Raw genomic sequence first — 23387 nt, 5'->3', positions numbered from 1 at the left:
GGTGGAGCCCTGATGTGGATAGGGCTGATGGCGCTGGAGCATGGCAGGAGGGCACGGCTCATCAGGAATCTGGATCCTTTCAAGGGTTTCATGCGGGAAGGACATGTCTGATTTGCTTTTCTATGTGTTGCTCAGACTTGTCCACAAGATTGAATTAGTGGTGAGAGTGGACATAGGGAGGCCTGTCCTGGGTGCATCTGCCATCCAGATGGGAGCCATGGTGTGTCCAGGGGATGGCCGTGGGCACAGAAGGCTGACAGAGGGCATGGTGTTCAGGGCAGAAGGGGCAGGACTGGGGTGAGGGCGGTGCCGGGAGGGAGGAGAGGAAAGCATGACCCCCCACAGGGCAGCTGGTGCTTGGACATGGCAGGGCAGGCGGGGGGAGAGCAGGTTGACAGTTGCTTAAAAAGTTGTCAAGCAGCCACATGTGGTCTGCTGGTCAGCATTTACTCCAGAGCATATGTCCACACGAAGATGTGGCCATGAGTTCCTAACAGCCACACAGGAAACAGCCCAGATATCCATCGACTGGTGAGCAGGCCAAAAACATTGCAGTGGACGCTGCTCAGAACGAGAATGAGCTGTTGGTGCCCCAACATGAGTGAGCCTCAAAACAGGATGAGTGAGAGGGGCTGCAAACACAGCACCCAGAACACGCCACCCCAGTGCAGTTACTGGGTGGATCGGGGGCACAGCACCCAGAACACGCCACCCCAGTGCGGCTACCGGGTGGATCGGGGGCACAGCACCCAGAACACGCCACCCCAGTGTGGTTACCGGGTGGATCAGGGGCACAGCACCCAGAACACGCCACTGCAGTGCAGTTACCGGGTGGATCGGGGGCACAGCACCCAGAACACGCCACCCCAGTGTGGCTACCGGGTGGATCGGGGGCACAGCACCCAGAACACGCCACCCCAGGGCAGTTACCGGGTGGATCGGGGGCACAGCACCCAGAACACGCCACCCCAGGGCAGTTACCGGGTGGATCGGGGGCACAGCACCCAGAACACGCCACCCCAGTGCAGTTACGGGTGGATTGGGGGCATAGCACCCAGAACACGCCACCCCAGGGCAGTTACCGGGTGGATCGGGGGTCTCTGGGGTGAGGGGCCGTATCTCCACTGTGGTGGTCCTTTCCCAGGCGAATGTCAAAACTGAGTTGTCTCTTTAAAATACGTGCAGTTTATGTTTTGACAAATACTTCTCAGTAAAGCTGTTTGATAAATGTTATGGGATATTATGATCAACTCTGTGCTGGTGATTTTGATGAAGATTTTCCTAGAAACATACCAATTAGCAAAACTCATTAAAAAGTAAGTGGAAAACTTGAAGGTTCTTGTAGGAATTGGTTAACGGGAAGAAGCACAACCCCTGGGTGTGGATTTGCGTGAGGAGGCGGGTGCAGGTTTTCCTGGGGGGGGTCCCCAGGCAGGCGGGCCTGAGGAGGGTCCAGGCTGGCCCTGGAATTGAGGGGAGGGAAGTTGGATCTGGCCCTGAGGAGGATGCTCCCAGGAGGGGCCCACTGGTGGTGAGGCTGCTCTCACGCACTACGTCTCTGGGTCAGGGTGCACAGCTGCAGCTGTGACCTGGGAGCCTGACGTGGGAAGACACCGGCGTAGTTTATGCGTTATAAAAGCCCTGTTGTATTGCATCATATGTAGTCTGAGGATGGCTTTCTAGTAAAAATGAGGATTTGTGTGTATGTTCAAAGTATCTGAGGATATACCCACGGAGGGAAACCCACCATTATCTTAAGGACAGCAGTTAGTTTGGGGTGACTAGGATTGTAGGGTTTTTTCCTTAGTGTTATTCTTTACCTTCCAAATCATGTTGAATAAAGGTGCATATTACTTCCACCCTGCAAAACAAACCCGGTGTGTTTACCTAAAGGACAGTCACTGTGATGGAGGTGCAACGCGGTGATGGAGGGGTGGGGAGTCATCCACTGAAGGGCACTCACGGGAGTCGGCGGAGGGGCGTGACCCAGAGGGTATGGTGCGCGGCGTGCGGCAGAGGGGCCAGAGGTACTGGTGCACAACTGTTGGTGGTGGAGGCCGCTTGGAGGGGTGGTCCACGGTGAGTGGACAGGGAGGCTGGGCCTCTTCACACAGGATGACTGCCTGTGGGGGCCTGGGGTGGGCCTGAAACTTGTGGTGGAGAGACACGCCACCCATGCCCTTCTGGAAGGCTCCGGCACCTGTGCAGAGTGCGTGGTAGAGCCAGCCTCCGTGAACCAAGGCAGGGAGCCACGTGGAAGAGATTCAGGAGTCAGATGTGGAGGGGTGACCAGGGGTCTGGGAGATGGGTTATCTTGGTGATGTCCTTGTCACTGGGATCTTGTTGAGAGCAGTCTGATGGAGCTGGGGGCCAGCAGACGCAAGGGAGAAGGTGTTCACCAGCGTGGTGGACCTGTAGCAGACCCTCGTTGGGATTTTAACTTGCATTCCCGGCTATGAAGCTGAATGTTTAAAAATATGCTTATTTGGATATTCTCTTTTGTGAAGTGAAACTCCTCCATCCCAAAGCAGAGACTGACAGGACACAGGTGTGTGGGCGTGTGGGTCCCGCTCAAGCTTAGTTTACAGAGCAGCCTTGTGGAGCCTTGTCTGGACTGTAGTCTCAGGTGTGGGGTGTTCTCTGCCACTGGCTGTTTCCACGCTTGGGTTCTTTGATTATCTGATGCACTTATTTTCAGCGAAGTTGATTTTAGTAGTCATTCCCTTTGTGGTTAGTGCTTTTTGATTGTTTTGTTACCTTTTCCTCACCTGCGATCAGGAAGATGTTCTCCCTAGTATCTTCCAAAGGTTTAAAATTGTATTTTCACATTTGGTCTTCATCCACCTGGAATTGATTATTTGGGGTTGAGGGTGGGGGAGACGCCTGGTATAAAATAGGAGTTTGTTTTTGTTGTTTTTTTTTTCTAATTTTGCCACTAGGAATGAGGTTTGTTGTAGTTTTTTAAAATTTTAAAATGCACTTTTAACAGAGGTACAGTTTACCCACGCTGAAGCTCACCGTAGCTTTCTGGTGTGGCGTCTGTGACACACCCCAGTCCTGACCCAGAGCCCTGCCATCTCCTCAGACCTCCAGCCACCAGTCCCTGCCGCTGGCTGGCCCACGGGCACCCAGATCTGCCTTTTCTAGAACAGTGTGTCTGGTGGGACATGCACTGCGAGGTCCTTGTGTCTGTCTGCTTTCCTGCAGTACAGAGTTCTGTCCTTTGTTCATTTTGGTTGCTGAGCAGTGCCTGCTGAGTGGATGGACCGCTTTCTGTTCCCCACCACCCATTGACAGGCACTGTGGCTCTTTCCATTGTGGGACTATTGTGAAGAAAGCTGCCTTGAACATTCAGGCATAAACCTTTGAGTGCATATTTGTGTTTGTGTCTCTTTCATTTATTTATTTATTTTTAGTGTGGGGAAAGGGCAGAGGCAGAGGGAGAGAGAATCTTAAGCAGGCTCCATGCCCAGCATTGTAGCCTGGCACGGGGCTCGATCTCACAACACTGAGATCGCGACCTGAGCCGATATCAAGAATCAGATGCTTAACTGACACAGCCACGCAGGCGCCCTTGTGTTTTTTGTTTTTTGTTTTTTTAAGATTTTATTTATTTATTTGACGGAGACACAGAGAGGGAACACAAGCAGGGGGAGTGGGAGAGGGAGAAGCAGGTTTCCTGCGAAGCAGGAAGCAGAATGCAGGGCTCGATCCCAGGACCCTGGGATCACGACCTGAGCCTAAGGCAGACGGTTAACGACTGAGCCACCCAGGCACCCCACCCCTGTGTTTCTTTTAAACAGAGAACTTTTATTAGCTTCTAAATTTGCTAAGAGTTTTTTAAATGGATAATGAATGGATAATGAATTTTATCAAATGATTTCTGTGCATCTTTGGGAAGATCTTCTCATTTTTCTTCTTTTGTCTTTTGTCAAATTACTTTATTCCCTCATAGTAAGCCCCCTTGTATAGTAGGGATAAAGCTAGTTTGTCAAGCATGACCCTGCTGCTCAGACACTCCTGGATCCAGGTGACTCCGTGTGCTTGCAATTTTGACAGTGATGGCCACCAGTGAGTTCAGTCTGTGATTTTCCTTCAGTTCTGATCTGATGTGTGTGTATGTTACCTCCATAAAATGAGTTGGAAAATGCAGTCTTTTTGATCGTCTGAGTCGATTTGTTTGAGGAGGTTTGTTTGGGTTCCTTGAACACTTTGTAGAACCGCCCTTGAGATGGTAGGCCTGGGGTGTTCCTGACGACTGAGTCCACTTCCTTAATAGTCACAGAACTTCTGGGTTTTTTCTGCTTGCCTCAATTGTGGTGAGTTATATTTCTGGGAATTTATCAATTTCATATAGATTTTCAACTTTGTCAGCATAAAGTTCTTCATCATTCATACCAATAGCATAACTCTATTACGGCTCGAATGTAACTTTCTCAGAGAGAGACTCCTTGGCCCCCCGCCCCCCCACCAGTGCCCTGACTCCCTTTCTCTGCTCCTGTTCATGGCATTTATCACCTTTTAACACACGAAGTCATTTACCCATGCATTGCATTTATTATTTATTGTCTGTCTTCCTCCAGTAGGATGTAGTCTCTAGGGAGCCTTTTTTGTGTGTCTTTTTTGTTCACTGAGGTCTAGTGTGTCTAGCCATAATAAAATTTAAATAAAATTCAGTGCACTGAAGGGTTCTTCATGCACACTAGGCAGATTTCAAGGGCTCACCAGTTACCTTCTTGGGGCCCCACCGTCCCAGAGCATTCTGGTCAGCCCGTGTCTAGAACCAGGTCCCGTGTTTCCTTGTCTTGGTTCTCAGTGCCTTTGACACACCTGGTAGTCTTCCTGTAACCAACCACCTAACTCTCTTCCTCCTTCCCTCCCTCCCTGTCTTCCTTTTTCTGTAGAAGTTAATTGAGCTTCAAAGATTAATTAATAATGCAGTGTGGAAAGCTTGAAGAGTAAAAATAACATAAACTGGATATAACATGAACATGATTTAAGTATTACTAGACCCACCGTTCCAAGACTGTATTTAACCACTACTGTTAAACCACCAGGGTCCTGGTGCTTTCTCAGGTGTGTCCCTGCTCCAGCCCTGCCTGTCCACCTTCCCACCTGGAGGGTGGGGAGACCTCGGGGCTTCCCACAGAGGAGGGAGAGTGTGGGCAGGCAGGAGGGAAAGGTCCATGGAGGTTCTGGAGGAGTCTCAGACTGAGCCCCCACATGGCACCGTGGCCACCGACCACACTGACCACCCCAGGGCCGGCAGGCTGGGGTGCAGACCCCCCCACCCCCCTGGAGCTTTGAGAGCAACCTGTTGGCTCCCTGTCACCCAGAATGGGAGCCCAGGTCTTCCTGGAGGCCTCACGCTCACCCTCTCCCCTCAGCTGTGTTCACCAGGCTCCAGTCAGTGAGGCCCCTCACACGGTCCTCCCTGGGCCCCGACCCTAGCCCTGTGCTGGTTGGTGTCTGTGCTCGTCTCCCCCAAGAACTCCGTGACCCCTCCCGTGGCCCGGAACCCAGCTTGGAGCCTGTGTGCTCACCTTACAGGATGTGAGGAGGGATGTGAGGGTGCAAAAAACACAGAAATCACAGCAATTAAATACTACTGTGCACTATTCCCTGTCCCTCCCCGAGGTCCCAGCCTCCCATCGGGTCGCCCCTGAGATCCGCCCCCTCCTCTGGAGCTGTGATGGAGCCCCCTACCCCCACACCTCCCATAGGGCCTCCCAGCCCAGCAGCCCCTGGGCCTTGGTGACACTGGCACTTGTGGGCAGGTGCGGTGTGCGGAGGGTACAGGACTGCCACTGAGATCTGTCCACGTCTCTGTGGTCGGTTCTGGTTCTTCACTAGTGTCATTAATCTTGTTTTCCTTTTGGTTGTTTTAAACAAGTAAATGGGCAAAAACGAGGCTGCTGGTGTGGCGGGGGACATGGGCTCCGTGTGGACAGCATGTGTGGGTGATGCCCCTGTGTTGTGTGTCTCCACAGGCTTCAAAATGTAGCAGAGGGTTCCAGGCTGCCATGTACAGGTAAATGCGGTTTGAACTTTGATTTTTCTCTTCCCTCAGTGCATGTGAATTGCTTAAATTTACCTTGGATTATACTGTCGCCACAGAAGTCATTTCCTTGTAACTCCTTTAAAGCGTAATCTCTGACAGCTCTAGGGGAGATGAGGGTACAGCCACTTCCATGTCTCCAGATTTCCTCTTAACTAATACTTGCGGTTGACCGTGTTGTATTGTTTACTACGTGGGACTCACCTAAGAACTCTAGACAGCTTCATTACGGGACCGTGTGCATCCTACGTGAACGAGCTGACAGGAAATAACAGGGGCTGTTTCTGTGCTAGAAAATGGACAGAGATCAAGGGACAGCAGGGAGGCGCAGACGTGAAGACCCGCAGGGCAGAGTGAAGCCACAGGCGAGGACTTACAGCAGCAGAGCCGCAGCCTGAGCGCCCAATGCAAAGGCAGGAGGAGGGGACGGAAGACATCTAGAAGAGGTGAGGCGGTCTTGCCCGGCCTCCAGGCCGGCCTTTCGGCAGCCTGTGTTGTCGCGTGGGGAGGGATGGACAGCTGTGAAAAGCCCACTGTTCACGTTCACTGCTGACTGCTCCTGACGTCCATGGGGTCTGCCTCCCTCCCCGCTGCGAGAGGCTCTAAGACGCACCAGGCGAGGCATCTCGGGCTCTACTGGTAGGTGCGGCTTGTGCCCACCTGCTCTCCGGTGACCAGGGCTGCACAGGGGCCGCCGGGTGTGGGAGGCCCAGGGGCAGGATGTCTGCGTGGTGGTGACAGTGGACATTTCCCCTCTGAGTGCAACTCCTCATAGGCCTGAGGACAGGAGGGTGGCTGGCCTTGGGACCCAGCTTGGGCAGAGCCAGCAGTCTGGGCCAGGGGGACTCTCAGGGCCGCTTTTGTCTCCTAATGTGGGTGGTCAGCAGGTAGAGGGTCCCTGTTCCAGGGTGTCAGGGCCATCCCCTCAGCCGGGCGCTGCACTCAGGCGACCTGCCCCGTCCATCTTCCCTTGTGTCTTGCGACCTGCCTCCCTCGGGGTCACCTCCTTTGGGGTTTCCTGTAGGTGAGACTCGTGTGTGCTCTATTAGCAGGGGTCTCGAGAGGGGTGCTGTGCCCTTCGTGGCATAATTCCAGGAGGCACAGCTGTCTGTCACCCGTCTGGTGCCCACCTGGGTGTCACCTGGTCACTCAGTAAGTGATGTCTACACAGTGTTTCTACCTGGAGGCCCCGCTCTCACTCTGTGCCCGGGAAGTGTTTGGTTGGGGGGGTCTTTGAGACTTTTTGAATCTTCTCTTCCTCAACAAGGCTCCATTGGTGATTCCTGAGGAAACTGTCGCTGCGGTTTCTGTGGTGGCTGGTGACTCCTGCTTCCACGTGATTGGCTCACCTTCTTTTGGAAGGAAGCACACCCCTTACTTATTTGTCTGTCTGAGTGTGGACGCATGAACTTCTGTGGTATTCTGTTGATTGTGGTCTGATTCATTCTGTTCCTGATGATAGTCCCTCCTTAATCTTGAAGCTCCAGTCGTCCGCAATGTGGCCCGTGGAGCCCTTGGAGCTGGGGCCAGATCCTCTCTGCCCTACTTCTGTTACATCCCTAGCCCAGCCTTAGGGGAGCCATGTGCCTGCACCCATGAACCTCATGGCGGACAGTGGTGTGCCCACACTGGGACCTAGGCCGCCAAGGAGCCATTACTCCCAGGCCCTCCCAACGGACAGAGCTGGGAAGTAGGTGTGGGAGTCCACACTCACATGCACACACACGTCTCCATCTATTCACCCACCTGCTCGCTAAGCATGAGCTCGCACCAACCCTTGTCCCTCAAGGGGGCCAAAGGCCCCGTCTGTGCCAGCGTGACCTGGAACTTTGTTTTGGCTTCACGAATTGGTGTGTCGTCCTTGAGCTGGGGCCATGCTAATCTTCTCTGTATCGTTCTAATTTTAGTATAGTGCAGCCAAAGTGAGCCCTGTTTTGTCTTTAGTTTGGCAGCTCAGTTAATTAACTTGGTGATTGGGAAGATATCTTGTTGCTGAGCATATTACTGTGTGGTAGGAATATTTGCATGTCCTCATATCCTTAGCGGCTGGCATATAAACAGCTGCTCAATAGAAGGTGGAGGACATGAGAACAGTACTACTCAGTTGGGGCCAGCGTGGGGCCTCACATGAGGTTTCCATGTCAGCAGGCCCCTGTTTTCTGCTCTGCTTTGCTTGGGATGACTCCAGGGTTTCCCTTCTGTCCTTTTATGTCCTGCTCCACGAGGTGATGCTGGGTTCCCCGAAGGCCAGCCACCTGGCTGGGCCTCAGTGCACACACTTGCCAAGAACAGAATGCAAACCCACGTCGGCTCAGAGCGGGTCCATCTTCACCAGATGAGGCTGATTGGCCCACAGGAACCCCTCTGAGAATGTTCCCACCAAGCCCCGTTTCATCTTTACTAGATTCCTAGTAATGTCAGCGAACCCCGACCCACAGACACACCTGGCTGCAAGGGAGGTGGGAAGGGCCCTGTCCAGCGGGGACCACAAGTCTGCTGCAGCCTGTCCGTGAGCGATGCTAGCCTGGCAGTCCTGCCGATGGCATTCACTCACTCTGATAGTTTGTTGATACTGACAATTCACCTCCAGATTGCTGCTCCCTCCAGGCCCTCTGCCTCCTCATCCAGCCACAAAGCCCCGGCCAGGCCCCCAGGCTGCACTGCACTGTGGCAGGTATAGCCAGCACTGCCCTCGGACCTCACATGGATGCAAGTGGGTCTCAAGTCCCCCAGGTGGTTTGCTTTCTTTCCCCTTTCTGAAACAGCATTAAGCAACGAGTACCCTTGCCCAGTGGCCTGGGAACCACACGCACTGTGCGGCCAGCCGCCCTCAGTGATGCCCTCGACTCTGACAGGCCTGTTTCTGGTCTTTGTGCAGAATTCTGTTAGGAATGCTTACTTTGGGAACATTCACTCTGTAAGTACTCATTGGAGCAGCATTTCGGGTTGGTTTCCTACTACTGCTGTAACAAAGGACCGGCAGCACAAATGTGTCATCTGACAGTTCCGAAGGTCAGAAGTCAAGGTGCCCCCAGGGCTGGCTCCTTCTGGCTTCAGGGGAGAATTGTTCTTTGTCTTTTCCAGCTTCTGGGGCACCCGCACCCTTGGCCCGTGGCCCACCTTCAAGCCAGCAGTGTCATGTCTCCTGGTCTCTCTGACTCTGACCCTCCCAACTCCCCTTTAAAGGGCCCTGTGATGACGTGGGGTCTACGGGGTCCTCTGGGACCATCTCCCATGTGAAGTGATGGGGGTAGGATGTGGACATCCCCAAGAGCTGCTGTAACTCCTGGCACAGCTCAGGAGATGCAGTAACAAAGCCAACCTTCATAGAGCCTGTGGTCTAGGGAGAGACCAGTACAGTGGGGGCCGAGCAGGAAGGGGCGCACCCCCCATCCCCGAGACAGAGACAACATGTCAGCACTTCAGCGCATAAATGTTTGGACTTTGATGATGCCATGGTGTGTGCAACGCTGATGTCCTGTGGGATAGTGACGGGGATCGGCAGGTGGCCTTGGGAGCCTCCAGTTCTGGGACTGGGCTGTGCTGGGCCAGGAGGCTACTGAGGCCCAGGAAGGGTGAGGTCCTGTGGGGCTGGTTGGATTTCCCCGGGACAGGGCAGAGAGAAGGGGAGGAGGGTCTGGCGCCCCTGCTGGCGAAATGAAATTGCTTTCTTAGGCAGTCCTCAGTGGCAGTTTTCTGTGATTTGCCATTTTTAACAATTGCAGCAAACATCTTTTGAACTTGTCCTGTTATTAAGATAAATCTCTAGAAATGGAACAGCTCCTATTCTATTTGGGTACATCTGGCTGGCAGCCCCTTTGTCCGCTTCCCTGGGACTTGTCAGGACTGAACGTCGACTGGAATATCTGAAATACTGCCTTCTGATGTTGGAATGACATGTGGTGTGACCTGCATGTGTGGATGTATCTGTGGGCTGAGCACCTTTGCATGTGCTTATCAGCTGTTCGTTTGTGTCCACACTGAGGCCTCATCGAGGGACTTTGCTTCTCGTTCAGGTTGGGCCAGCGTTGCCCTCACTAGCGTCCCTCAGGGTCATTTGTCCCCTAGCTTTACAGAGGAGCCAGAAGCTCTGGCAGTGACCCCACAGCCTCCTGTCCCAGACCCAGCACAGCCTGCCTGCTCCCGCAGCCTCTCTTCCTGCAGCTACACGGATCTCATGACTCACCCACCCACCTCACCAGCTGGCCTCAGCTCAATCCTGAGCAGGAGAGGGTCAGGGGGGCCCAGAGGGGGCAGTGTCATGGGTGGTTAAGGGGAAGCGGTAGTGCATTTGCGGAGTGCCGCCCGTCGGGTATTTGGCAGGACAGTCAGGGTCCTCTGTGAGAAGACCTGCAGCACTCCGTTCTACAGATGGAAGTCGGGCCCCAGAGTCTTCGCAGCTTGGACCTGGCCCTGGTGGGTAGCTGAGCCCTTCTAGGAGGATGTGCTGTGGCTTGATTTATGTTGAGGCTGGACCTTTGATGGGACACATGGGAGTATTTCCAGGGCGCCTGGGTGGTGCAGTCAGTTGGGCGTCCGACTCTTGGTTTCGGCTCAGGTCGTGATCTCAGGGTCGTGAGATCAAGCCCTGCCTCGGGTTCCTTGCTCAGCAGGGAGTCTGCCGAAGATTTTCTCTCTCTCTCTCTGCCCCTCCCCTGTTCATGCTATCCCTCTCCCTCTCTTTCTCCCTCTCTCTCTAAAAATAAATAAATCTTAAAAAAAAAGAAAGAAAGAAAGAAAGAAACACATGGGAGTATTTCAGATATTACTTAATAAGTGGTTTTTTCTTGCAGAAGCCAAAGATGTTGACCAGAAAGATTAAACTCTGGGACATAAACGCCCACATCACCTGCCGCCTATGCAGCGGATATCTCATCGACGCGACCACGGTGACCGAGTGTCTGCACACGTGTATGTGGGGAATATTCTAGAACATGGTGTTTGACAGCCGTGGGAGAGATGTGACTGAGTGTCTGCATATGTGTATGGCGGAATGTCCTAGAACGTGGCCTTTGACAGCTTTGAGCCTTGTGGTTTCTTGATCCTTGGGCTTTCTTTTTTCTTTTATTTCTTTCTTTCTTTTTTTTCTCACCAAAAGCTTTTAGCTCGAGCACAAAGCAAGACACAGAAGCAGGACTAAAGAAGATCTTAAATCAGAAAAAGTATTTCAAATTAAAAATATTATGGGTAATATGAGTAGCGATATCATTTAAGAAAGCTAAATATAGGAAAAATTTAGTTATTTCTATGTAACCGCAAAACCAGTATAACTGCATTATGACAAAATATTCATTTGTAGTGGGCAGAAATGCTTATTTTTAAAATTTCCAAATGAATTCCTTAAACTTTTTAAACAGGGAAATGTGGTTTGGCTCCTCAAGGCTAATGAGCCTGTGTTTTGATGTTTAGAAGACTCTTAGCTTGTGCTGAACTTGGGGTGATTTAAGCCCCATCTTGATTGAACAGTTAGCAGGTGCCGTTCACCCGAAGCTAGCCGCTGGGACGGTGGCTGAGGATGCCAGGCAGGAGCCCTCTGTGGGGACAGGGTCTTTGAAATAAAACCAATGCCTGGAATGCAGATGACTTTTGATCCTGTATTTTCTGCCTTAGAAAATAAAATATTTGCCAATTTTGATGGAACTTTTATTTTAAAGGTAATCATAGCTTTAAATTGTTATTATCATTGAATTTTCTCGAATTCTGTTATACACAGAAAATCTTGTGATTTTTTTTTTTTTTAGACAAAGATGAAAATTGTAACTGTTAGCCCCTGTGGTGAGAATATTCGGACGAGACCCTGAAGTGCATTCTAGTGAAGTCTCAGCTCTTGACCTCTGGGCACCTTGTCCTCACTTAGGTTCCTCGTCCCTCTTAACCCTAACCCTCAGACCTGCTGAGTGAGGCGCCTAATTGAGCACTTGAGACTTCTCCATTGTTGGTGAGACCTGAGAGGCAGGTGTCCCATCGAAGCAGCCATGTGCGAGGTGGTCTGCACTGTGGCTGGAGTGCACGCCGAGCCCGAGGAGGTGTCGGCATCTGCATTCTGGTTTCACTTTCTGACATGCATGTGCTTTTGCAAACAGTCTGTCGGAGTTGCCTGGTCAAGTATTTGGAAGAGAATAACACCTGCCCCACGTGTAGGATTGTGATCCACCAGAGTCACCCGCTACAGTACATTGGGTAAGTGCCTCCAGGCTCCCCGGTCACAGCTTCCGGCATCGTTCCATGTCAGGGACCCGCCCTGCTCTGCGCACCTGGCCTCCCTGCCGGCCAAGTCAGACCAGTGAGCACCGGGGCCGTTCCCACAAGTTTCCAGGAGTATTTGCTCAAATTGAATAATTTGAGGAACCTCAGGACCAATGTGGATTTCACTGGTTTTACACTAAACGGCCTGACATTTACTCTGAAGCAGGTATCAGCCCTGGGTCCACCTTTCTGTTGTGGGACGAGTGGTCCTAGGCCCCTTGCATGTGGCCTGCATCTTGTTCCTTGCAGCTGGTGGCCCTGCTGGCGTCAGGGGGTTGGCTTGTGGCTTTTATGCAGAGTTTTAAATGGCTTCCAGATTTGGGGGGCTGTTCTAAAGGAAGCGAAGCGCTCCCTACACCACTGCAGGGCCCCCAGGCAGTGGCTCAGGCCTTAGGAGGTAGGATGATGCCGTGAGGTGCTGGCTGCAGGCAGGTGCTGAGCGTGAGCTCCTAAGGTCTGGTAGATCTGTGAGGCAGCTCTGTCCTTCCAGACTTCATCCCTTTAAGCCAAGGACTTTGGCCATGGGAGCAGCAGAAGTAGGTCTGAAAATCTGTTCTGAACCACTCCTAAGGGTGTGAAGTATCTAGTGGGCACAGAAGAGTTTAAAAACATGTCTGCGCAGCGAGAAACCACTCCCAGATCAAGAGGTCAATATCGCCAGGCCCAGAAGCCCCTGCCCAACAGCCCACCGTCCCCAGACAACATAGCTTAGTCTCCTTTGTCCAGCTCACTACAAATGGGTCCAGCAGTGTGTTTGTGTGCCTTGCCCTTGACCCAGCCTGTTAGTGTGGGGTTCTGTGGCTGGGGGACATTGGGATGTCCATGGTGGGCACTCAGTGCTGCTCTGGGCATTGCATGCAGGTGTCTCTCTGCCATCCCTCAGAGCAGAGTGTTGGGGTGTAGAGCTCTTGTGCCTTACTGTGCTCTCCTGGGCTGTTGTGCAGTGCACGACCTTACCAATGTGTCCTGTGGGTGCCCGTGGACTGCATTCTTGCCATTGTGCAGTGCACGACCTTACCAATGTGTCCTGTGGGTGCCCGTGGACTGCATTCTTGCCACGTGGTGGCTCTTAGGGTATCTTGTGCTCTTGCCCTGATTATCAGTGAGCCCCGGCCTCTTCCCAAATGTTACCTGGCCATTTGGACTTCTGGGAGGTGTCTGTTCACATCTCATGTCGTTTTCTATTGGGTTCTTTGTTTTATTTGTTCTGCTTTTAAGAAATGCTTTATATATTCTGGGCGCTAATTGTTGGCAGTGTGTATTCACGTGTTTCCTGTCTTGGGGGTGTAGTTTTGTAGAGCAGGGGGGCTTTCCTGATGTGAACTATAGAAGGCAGGAGGTGGTGGGGCTTCATGCTGGTGGGAAGCTGTGGAGACTCTGGCCCTCCCTCTCAGAGTGCCATGGCCCCTCTCCTGTGCTCTGGGTTAGGCAGGGCTTTCTGGAGAGCTGAGACTCTAGCAATCTGGGACCCTGGTGTTCCAAACATAGCCTAACCTGCTAACACACAGAAGGGGGCCAGTAGAGCGGAGCTAGCCAGGTGCATTGGCCAGGCCCTGCCTCTTCTCTGTGCATTGACCATGTGGTGACCTGGGAGGGAGGCCAGGGAGGTCAAGGTGCAGAGCAAGGGGAAGATGGTCAGCCCTGAGGCCTGCTGTGGGCTCTGGGCTCCAGGGTGGCTCTTCCCTGCTAATCCTGTCCCTTACTTCTTGCCCTCTGTACTCTGCCTGGAACTACAGTGTTTTACCCGTCTTGATGCCAGCTCTGCAGTTGGCTCAGAGCCTTGTTCCTGACACAGCTTCGCCCTCCACACTTGGCCCAGCCTTCTGCTCTGATTCTGCTACACCCTGATTGCGTGGATGCCCCAAAGGAAGGGCCTTCAGCTCTGGGCTGGGGCAGAGTGGGGAGAGGGCACTTAGGATGGGGCAGCAGGGCCTGGTGGCCCCATGCAGGGCCCCCAGGCAGTGGCTCAGGCCTTAGGAGGTAGGATGATGCCGTGAGGTGCTGGCTGCAGGCAGGTGCTGAGCGTGAGCTCCTAAGGTCTGGTGGATCTGTGAGGCAGCTCTGTCCTTCCAGACTTCATCCCTTTAAGCCAAGGACTTTGGCCATGTGGGCCAGGTCAAGAGAAGAGCTAAGAGAGGGTATGTAGCCTACAGCATGGAGTGTAACCATGAACACTGCAAAGAAATGGCCTTTGTATCAAGGGGCTGCCACACCAAGAGCCTGGATGTGCCGACACCAGGAAAAATGCCCTGTGCTGTTCTGTCCTGCCTCCCGGAACCTTCCCCAAGGAGAGTCCCCCAAGCCCTCCACTCAGCCCTGTGGGTCCTTGGCCAGGCAGGCAGGGCTTAGCATGGTCGTGCAGAGGACCCAGGGTTGAGCTCTGTGGCGGGATTCGGTCCGGCCTGCTTTCCTTGTGGATCAGGTGAGCTTTCACGAAGCCGGTGGGGGTAGAGTCGGAGATGGGGGTCGCACATGCTGCAGGCCACCTGGGATTCATAATGCTTATCCATGTGCGTGTGTCCATCAGCCATACACACACGTAATGTGAGCATGGGGACGTGAAGTGTATTTCCTAGCGTGGATCATCATGGTCAGAAGGGTTGAGAAACCCTGCTTCGTGCTGCCACACCACAGGCTTGAGTCGTCAGCCCAATGTCTGGTAGAACTTCAAAGTTCTTGGAAATGGTGAGTGGTGGTCTCTGCAGGACCTGGTCCCCCACCGTTTGTGGCAGAACTGTGAGCCTGGTGAGTGGCTGCTGTGTGCCCAGTCCTGGACTAGCTCTCACGGCTAAGTGTCTGTAAGTCTTGTGGAGCATAATTGTTAGTTACAGGTTACCTATCTGGGCTTCTTAAGGTTTTCATTTTAATGGATGATGTTTGAAAATTAACATTGATTTGAAAACAGTTACTTAAATGTATTAATAATTTGTGTTTAAAAATAGCAAACTGGAATAAGAATTGTATTTCAAATACTATGCTATGTAACCTTTTCAGAAAACCTTCGTAGGTGGGTCATAAAGACCACCAGCGGGCCTGACCCTAGGGCCTTTCCTCTACGTTTTTCAGAACGTTAAAGAAAAGCTTCCTGTCTGGTGGGGACCCCAGGAAGCAGCAGTGGAAGAGGTGGGGGGGGCGGTGGTGTGCGGTCGGACGGGCCGCTCCAGGCCACGGCTCTGTGTTGGCACTGTGCGCAGCAGGCAGAGGGCACTCATCACCTAGAGGATCTTTGTGCCAACACTACTTGAAATGTTCTTAAGCTTCCAGAACATGAATTAAATGTTGCATTAATTCAGGTCATATGTAACGTTTGCTAGCACAAACATTTTTTTAAACGCAAACTAGAAGCAGAATTCAACCAAGATTTCAAATTTGTGATTGTGGAGTTTGCTATTGTTAATGGAAAATGTGCCCGGGTTTTTGGCTAACCTTACCTGTTGTATTCTTTTTGCCAGTCATGACAGAACCATGCAGGACATTGTTTACAAACTGGTTCCAGGCCTTCAGGAAGGTGAGTGTCAGCATGTCTCTCTTAGACCGCGGAGTCTGCAGCACGGCCCCTGGGGGAGCTTTCCTCATGGGGTCCTGGCCCTGGAGGGAGGCCCCCTCTTCGGCAACAGCACCACCTGTCTTGTCGTGTGCTGAACTCACGAGTACCGCGGTGCCGGCTTCGTCCACTGTCTGCCTCGCCGCTCCTGCGTTCAGAAGGAACGTGCTGAGTGTGCAGCCTTGTGGGGGCAGCGTCCCTGATGATACCTGCGCAGACGCGCAGCCAGTAGCCAGGGTGTCGATAAAGTTTAACTGTATTTAAAGTCAAATCTCATTGAGATTTGGAAAGAAATATTATGTAGTATAAATATCCTGAAAGTGGAAATGGCCGTTCTTTTTAAAACTTTTCTCCAGTTCTGAACACAGAGACCGTTGCTGTCCCTCTTTGTGGGGGGGTGATAGGGGAGATGGGGAGGGACATTGGTCTCAGGGTCTGGGGGTGAGATGACATGGCAGTGCCTGCTGATAAAACTCAGGTGCACTTTCTTTCAAAGATAAAATATGTTAGGAATTCCTTTGGGCTGTGTTTTCTCATTGTAATGTTTCAGAAGAGGGTTATAATTTAAAATACAGCTTTTACTATGTTAGATCAGAAGATACTCATCTGGCTTTTCCTACATAACTTAATAACGTTGTTCTTCTTTTCTTCACCATTCACAAGTTCATTTATATAAGAAGAATTTAAGTTTCCTGACTAAAATGTAGATGGAGACAATCATCTTTTTATAGCCAAAAGTTTTTTAGTCCTAAGGCAAAGAATACATCAAAATAAAATGCCAGTACCTTTAAAAATTATTGTAGAGTATTTTAAACACAAAAGCAGGCAGAACCACATACAGAATCCTATGTGTTTATTACCCAGAGTCCACAGTTTTCCAGCTCACAGTGAATCCTGTTTCATCCACTGCCCCCGCCCATCTTCCTGTCCCAGAAGATAAGGTTCTTCTTAACACACGTAACCACAGCACCTTTATAAATCTAAGAAAATAATAGTAATCCCTTGGTGTCAAATAACCAGTCAGTGCCAACATTTCTAACTGCCTCGAGAACACGTTTTTCAAGTTTGTTTCAGTTTGTTTCAATCCGGATCCAGGTCAGGTCAGGCCCAGGGCTGACTGCTTGGCCCCCTCCCGGCCTCTCCTGTCTCCCAAGTCTGGACTTGCTGAGGGCACCCCGGTCCTGTGAACTGATGGCATCTGCAGGCCTGAGTGGATTCTGGCTCGTGTTTCTGGCAAGCCCACCCTGGTGGTTATTGCCTCTGAGCAGGTGCAGCCAGCCTGTCCGTCGGGTTGCCCTGGCCGCCCTACACCGGCAGAGCATCTGTCTGTGATTCATTACAAGCAGTAAAACCTGCCTCTTCCGGGGCCCAGCCCGGCACGTGTACTGGGCAGACTGCGTCCGCAGAGCCACACATCACTGCTGGGTTCCTGAGGCCCATTTCACATCGATAGGCACAACTGTGCTCATGTCTCCTTTGTACACGGCGTGCCGGGTTGGCTTTCTGGCCCCTCCAGCCACCGTCAGGTGGATGGAAACACGTGCAGGTGTTCACAACATGTGGGGGTCCTTATCCTTTCTGAAGCTCAGGCGCTCCCATTGGTGGTCCCTGACACCACCCTGGGAGTCTGGAATGGCCCTGCTTTCCAGACAGGTGGGTTCTGGGCTCCTCTTGTTGACTTCCTGCCCCAAGCAGCACCGGCCCTCTCCCCACAGAGTCCGGGTGCCATCCGTGGGCGGGACGCCCTGTGACATGGTTGTAATGGAAGGACATGGTGCAAGTACAATGACCCTGCTGACTGAGCAAGTTGCTCTGCGGGGGGTGTGCCCCCGTTTCCCCTTCGGGCCAGGGTTTCTTTTCTCACAGACCAGACGCTCAGCTTCTCTGTTTCTCAGACTCTCGGCCACGTGTTGCTTATCACAAGAACATCACAGCTTTGAAACCCTTCACAGCACAATGGCTTTGGCGCAGGTAGTCTGCAGTTCATCGTTGTGTTGGTTGCGCCCACAGTTGCAAACCTGATTTCTCAGGTGGAGGCCCCGTTCTGGCAAGCCAGCTTCACCTGGTGTGGGGCAGCACACCGGCTGCACCTGCTGCCGTCCGGGCCCTCTGAGCTGCGCCTTCTCCGGCTCCACTCCCGCCGCTGTCCTCATGCCAGCCGCTTCTCTCTTCCCTGTAGGTGAGGCCTTCTTGGTGGAGGGTTCGTTTTTCAGTTGTCTGTTGTTTCCTTTTTAAATAATTTTTTAAAAATCTGCCTTTGTGGAGGCCACATTTTATAAAATTTGTCAGACGGCCTTCAGCTTGGTTCTCCCGCCAGTGTGGCACAGAGATGCTCGCCAGCACGTCGAGCTCTGCCTGTCTTGGTGATGGTGCGTGGGTCGTTCTGCCTCCTGGACTCCTTCCTGATGGATACTTAGGACGTTCCCATCTTTGGCTTTAGCCAAAGGGGAGGGGGTGCGCTGAACACCCTTTTGCATACTTTTGTGGGTGTGGGTGAATATATTTGGCTTTATTCTGGAAGTAGAATCTCTAGGCCAAGGGTTCTGCATTTTTATTTCTTTCTCTTGCCTCTTCGCACTGGCTGGAGTGGGAGTCGGCAAACTGCAGGCCAGATCTGGCTTGCTGCCTATCTTTACAGGGTTCATGAGCCAAGAATGCTTTTTATACTTTTAAATGGTTAGGAAAAAGTCAAAAGAATAATACTTGTGATGTGAAGGTTACGTTAATTGAAATTCCATCATCCATAAGTAGTGTCACTGGGATACAGCATGCTTACTCTTTCCTGCCTTCACTTGTCTTCACGTCACAACACCGAGCAGGGATAGGCGGCAGACTGGATGGGGCGCTCTCGCCGTCCCGCACCACGCAGATCTCAGAAACGCAGTTGCAGCTCAGCAGCTGTTCGAGAGCTGTGTATGCCCTGGTGAGACTCTGTTGTCAGTGCATACACGTCATGTCAAAACAAGTAAGAAGGAAAGTATGGACTCCAGATGTTGCCCTTTGAAGCCACAGTGAAATGTGCATGGTTTTGTTTCGGAGCTGTCCTCGTGAGTGCTCTCATCACCAGACTGAATGCACAGGACTCCCAATGCACAGGAAAGCAACCTTTGGGAAGAACTGAAAGTCCAAAATGGAATATCTCATCACAGCAGGATTTCTTCACAGAAATAAAAGATGAAGATAAGGCTGCAGTCAAAGTGGGTTTCTGATTGGCTCATGTGTTAGCAAACAAGGAAAGCTGTCTACTGATGGTAAGTTAAATCTTGCTTCACCGCAGCAGGGGAGGTAATGCACCCAGAGAACGAGCTTCTCTCAGGGAGGGAGCTTCTGCAAGCAACATCAGGGGTCACTGAGAAAGCGAGGCAGGCGGTTTTGAGTGGTTTTCCTTGGCTTTGGTGTCTCCAGTCTGCTCAGCTGTTCGTTTGGTGAGCTTGGAGTGACTAAAGAAGAAATCTCTCCGAGCAGCCCAGAACAACTGCAGGCGGGAATATCTTCAAGGGGTTGAGAAACTTCTAATTCAGTACAACTGAGGTGGAATCTGCCAAGAGGTGTTACAACCAGTGGTGGTAAGAATGCGTGTGGATGAGGAAGATGCTCAGTTGGACGAACGAACCATGCCTGTGAAAGTGGAAGGTGTCTGGAGGACGTCGTATTCATCAGCAGGCATGCTGTTGAGGTGAATCTTTCCTGTGTCATTGAGCCAGCGGAGTCCGCAGTAGACTTCATCCGCTCTTTCATATGTTGCCGTCCCTGGGCGTCAGAGTTTCTGTCCAAGGTGGGGGGTGCTGAGCATCCTGACTTGCCCTCCCACACAACCCTTAATGGCTCAGTAGTGGTGCAGTGTGTGTGTGCAGTTTGGAGCTAAGGGCAGAGGAAATGTTCAGAATGGAACGAAGCACCTTTAACATTGAATGACTTCAGAAGTTACCTTTTGCCAAAGACTTGATAGTGTTTGGTAATGAAGTCAGGCAGCGCGACTTAGATGCAGACTCCACAACAGAGACTCCTGCTGGGGTCACGCTGCTCTACAGATGTCAGGCCGTCAGAAGTGAAAGGAGGAGGGAGGTCTCTGAGCCCGTGCAGATTGCAGCAGGCTTGTTTTCTGGGCTCCAGCTACAGGCCCAGGACCTCGACCTCATTCCATATTTCAGAGTCCACTAACTGCGCTGCTGTGGAGCTTCAGTCCACCCTTCAGTGGGGAACCACTAACCCTCAGTGTGATGGTGTCACAGGGGCCAACACCAGGAGGAGAGGCTCACAGAGTTCTGTGAGCACCTCCTCGCTGACGCATGAGCCACATAAAGTCCTGTGCTTGTGGCCTGATGTCAGCATTTCTGTGTAAAAAGACATGTTCAGAAATGAAAATGTGTAAAATCTCGGTAGAGACAAACGTGTGATCAGTTTTGATGATAAGGAGCACTAACTTTTAACCCCACTCAAATATCATCTCCCCCAAAAGAGTCCATTTTTCTTGTTAGTAGCCTATAGTACAAAAAATCGTACTCAATTATTATTACTGTTATTTTGAAATTTCATGACTTCTGGTTTCCGGTTCCTCATATAAGGAGCTTGGAAGTTGCCACTCTCTCCTAACAAATAAGAAGCTGAACAGACTGAGAAATCAGCCGTTTTTCTTAGATCGTAAGAGGGGTGGGCATAGGGCAAACTGCTGCCCCAAGATTGGAGAGACTGGTATGGGGGCCCCGTCTCCCCAGGGCAGAGACTCCGGAGCAGAAACCTCCCTGGGAACTGGCACAGGGCCGAAAACCTCTACTGTGCTTGAGGAATTGCTGGAGGCTCCCTGTGGACAATTCAGAGAGAAAAACCTGCAGGGAGATCCAGTATCGTGAGCTTCACCCCCAGGAGCTCGGCCACGGTCTCTCAGTGCTTCCAGCTGGGGAAGAACAGGAGCCATTCTGAAATACTTCCAACAAGGCCTGTCCCCCGGGGAGACTAGCTGAGCAAGGGGAGCCGGTCAGCTCCAGCCACCCCTTCCCACGGAGCACTGATGAAGTTCAGTGTGGAGGCCTAAGCTCCCTGATCCCGAGACCTAATCAGAGGAGCACAGAGCCCGTCGTCCCCTTACCCACCTCTCACCACATCACCAAAGGCCTGGTTACAGTAATCCCTCGTCCCTGGCACATCACAGCTGATTCACAAGAAAAAAACTACAAGGCTTGCTAAGAGACAGAAACAGAGTTTCAAGAGAACAAGCATCCGAACCAGACACGGCAGGGATGTTGGAATCGTCGGACTGGAATTTAAAACAGTGAATATGCTAAGGGCTCTCTAATGGACAACATGGACCAGAACAGGTGAGTAGTGTAAGCAGAAGGACAGATACCCTAAGAAAGAAGCAGAAAGAAATGTTGGAGATAAAACCAGAGTAGCAGAAATGAAGAAAGCCTCAGGTAGGTTGATTAGTAACAGGACTTGTGTGGGAAAGAACCTTGAGGTTGGGGATCTATCAACAGAAGCTCCCAAGTCTGAAAATAAAAGAGGGTATACACTAAAAATCAGAGTCTCCAAGGATGTGGGACAGCCGCAAAGGTGTACGGTACACGTAACAGGAACACGGGACGCAGAAGAGAGAGAGAGAACAGAAATAATGTGAGCCGCTAATGATTGAGAATTTCCCCAAACTAATGTCAGACACCAAACCCCGGACCCAGGATGCTCAGAGAACACCAGGCAGGATCAGTGCCAGGAACACGAGACCTAGGAGCAAAGGTAAGAATTCACCTGGCTTGTCCTCCAAAACCACGCCAGCAAAGAGACCGGAGAGTGCAGTGTTTAGTGTTGAGAGAAGAAACCACCGACCCAGAGTTGTGTGTCCTGCAGAAGGGGAGGAGAAGTAGAGACCTCCTCGGCAAAACAGAGGTCGAGGGAACTTGTTGTCAGTAGACCTGCTTTTTTGCAAGACCGTACAAGAAGTTCTTCAGAGAGAAGGAGGTGCTATAGGTCAGAAACTTGGACCCACACGAAGGAATGAAGAGCATCAGAGAAGGAATAGTGAAGGTAAAGTGAAAACTTTGGTTTTTCTTCATCTGACAGATGACAGTTTATTCAAAATAATAAGAGCAAGAATGCACTCTATTTCAATAAAACACTTGCCTTCGCCCCTGTCCCAAACCTGCCTACGTCTTATCTCAGTTTTGCTGCTTAGCTCACACAGCCCCAGTGTCTGCTCTGTTTGCTGACGGGATGCTTGCCAGCCCAGAGGCTGGCGCTCTGAATGGTTTATTGGGTCTAAGTGGTGCCCATGGATGTTCTCGTCTCGTGCCTGATCCCGGAGGCGGGGGTGGGGTGGGAAGGGGAAGCAGTCTTTCACCCGAGTGTGACGTCGGCTGTGGGACCCCGTACGTGCCTGCATCATTGAGGAGCTGAGAGCGCCAGGGAGGACACTGGCTCATGCCCAATGTAGCATATTGCATTTCTCACTCCCCTGGACTCTCGTAGCATCCTAGTTACGCCAGGATTATAACTTGTAATTTTTACAAAAAATGAGATCGTGCTACACAATCTGCCTTTTTCACGACATATTGTGGTGCTTGCTCCACATCAAAAATATGACCTTGGGACACCTGGGGGCCTCATTCGGTTGCGTGTCAGACTCTTGATTTCGGCTCAGGTCATGATCTCAGGGTTGTGGGATCGAGCCCTGCGTCAGGCTCCACGCTCAGTGGGGAGTCTGCTGCAGATTCTTTCCCTTTCCCTCTCTCTGCCCCTCCCCGCACTCACGCGTGCACTCTCTCTCTCTCTCTCTCTCTCTGAAATAAATATATCTTTAAAAAATATGTGACCTGTATCTTTTTTTTTTTTTTAAGTAAGCTCCACACCCAGCATGGAGTCCAGTGTGGGGTTTGAACTCACAACAAGACCTGAGCTGAGATCAAGAGTCGGACACTTAACCGACTGAGCCACCCAGGCGCCCCTGATCTGTATCATGTTTAATGGCTTCACGGTATCCCAGGGTAGCAAGTAAATTAGATTTATCTCACATGTTGACTCTGTCAGTAGTGGATGGTATCTTAGATGCAGTGTTGAGAAGGATTCTGAGGCTGTCTTGGCTTCGCCCTCTGGCTGGCCCGGCCCCCTGTATCTAAGCTGTTTCTAGCCCTCCAGTTTTGTGAATAAGGCTCCGGCGACTGTGTGCACCCCTCTGTCCTTATGCACTAGTGTGGTTATTGCTTTAGGGTAGATCACCAGCAGAATTTGGGGGGCCAGCAGTTAAGTGTTTAAATAGTTTTAAATAGCAAATTACCTTGCTGAAAATTTACCACAAGTATCATTTGTATGCTGGTATCTTCCTGACATGGAGTATTGTTATTTTCAATCTTCTTTTCCTTCTGATAGGCGAAAAATTTTTATTGAGAATTAAACAAGGTATTTGAAGCTGCCTCATTTCCACATTAGGTGAGCATTCTTTCGCACTGACCGGCAGGACTGCACTGTCCTTGGAGAACCTGGTGGGAATGGTCTTTCACCATCAAGCAGTGCATTTCACACCTTTATTCTGAGCTAGCTTTTATATGGTTA

At 51.4% G+C, this 23387-nt stretch overlaps 1 protein-coding gene and 1 non-coding gene across 4 annotated transcripts in view; one reads left to right on the top strand and one right to left on the bottom strand.

The window, feature by feature from the left end:
* Window positions 1-23387, top strand: part of PCGF3 (polycomb group ring finger 3) — a 52682-nt gene that overhangs the window by 10777 nt on the left and 18518 nt on the right. The window contains exons 2-7 of one of the 3 annotated variants that reach the window (XM_028087555.2): window positions 5991-6031; window positions 6352-6504; window positions 7108-7210; window positions 10852-10969; window positions 12142-12238; window positions 15757-15812. In XM_028087555.2, the coding sequence (XP_027943356.1) occupies window positions 10861-10969; window positions 12142-12238; window positions 15757-15812 (262 nt within the window). In that variant the 5' untranslated portion in view covers window positions 5991-6031; window positions 6352-6504; window positions 7108-7210; window positions 10852-10860. The remainder of the gene's footprint in view (window positions 1-5990; window positions 6032-6351; window positions 6505-7107; window positions 7211-10851; window positions 10970-12141; window positions 12239-15756; window positions 15813-23387) is intronic. The other 2 variants (XM_028087545.2, XM_088021278.1) reach the window with 2 other exon arrangements.
* LOC114198786 (U6 spliceosomal RNA) lies at window positions 7883-7987 on the bottom strand. The gene has a single exon (XR_003607181.2). It is a non-coding gene; the product is annotated as a U6 spliceosomal RNA (small nuclear RNA).

Source organism: Eumetopias jubatus, unplaced genomic scaffold, assembly GCF_037043125.1.
Source record: "Eumetopias jubatus isolate StellerSeaLion01/CBP00866 unplaced genomic scaffold, mEumJub1_p1.0 scaffold_2, whole genome shotgun sequence".
In the NCBI taxonomy this organism is placed as follows: domain Eukaryota; kingdom Metazoa; phylum Chordata; class Mammalia; order Carnivora; family Otariidae; genus Eumetopias; species Eumetopias jubatus.
Note: the sequence above shows the minus strand (reverse complement) of the source record. Positions and strands in the feature narration are given on the sequence as shown.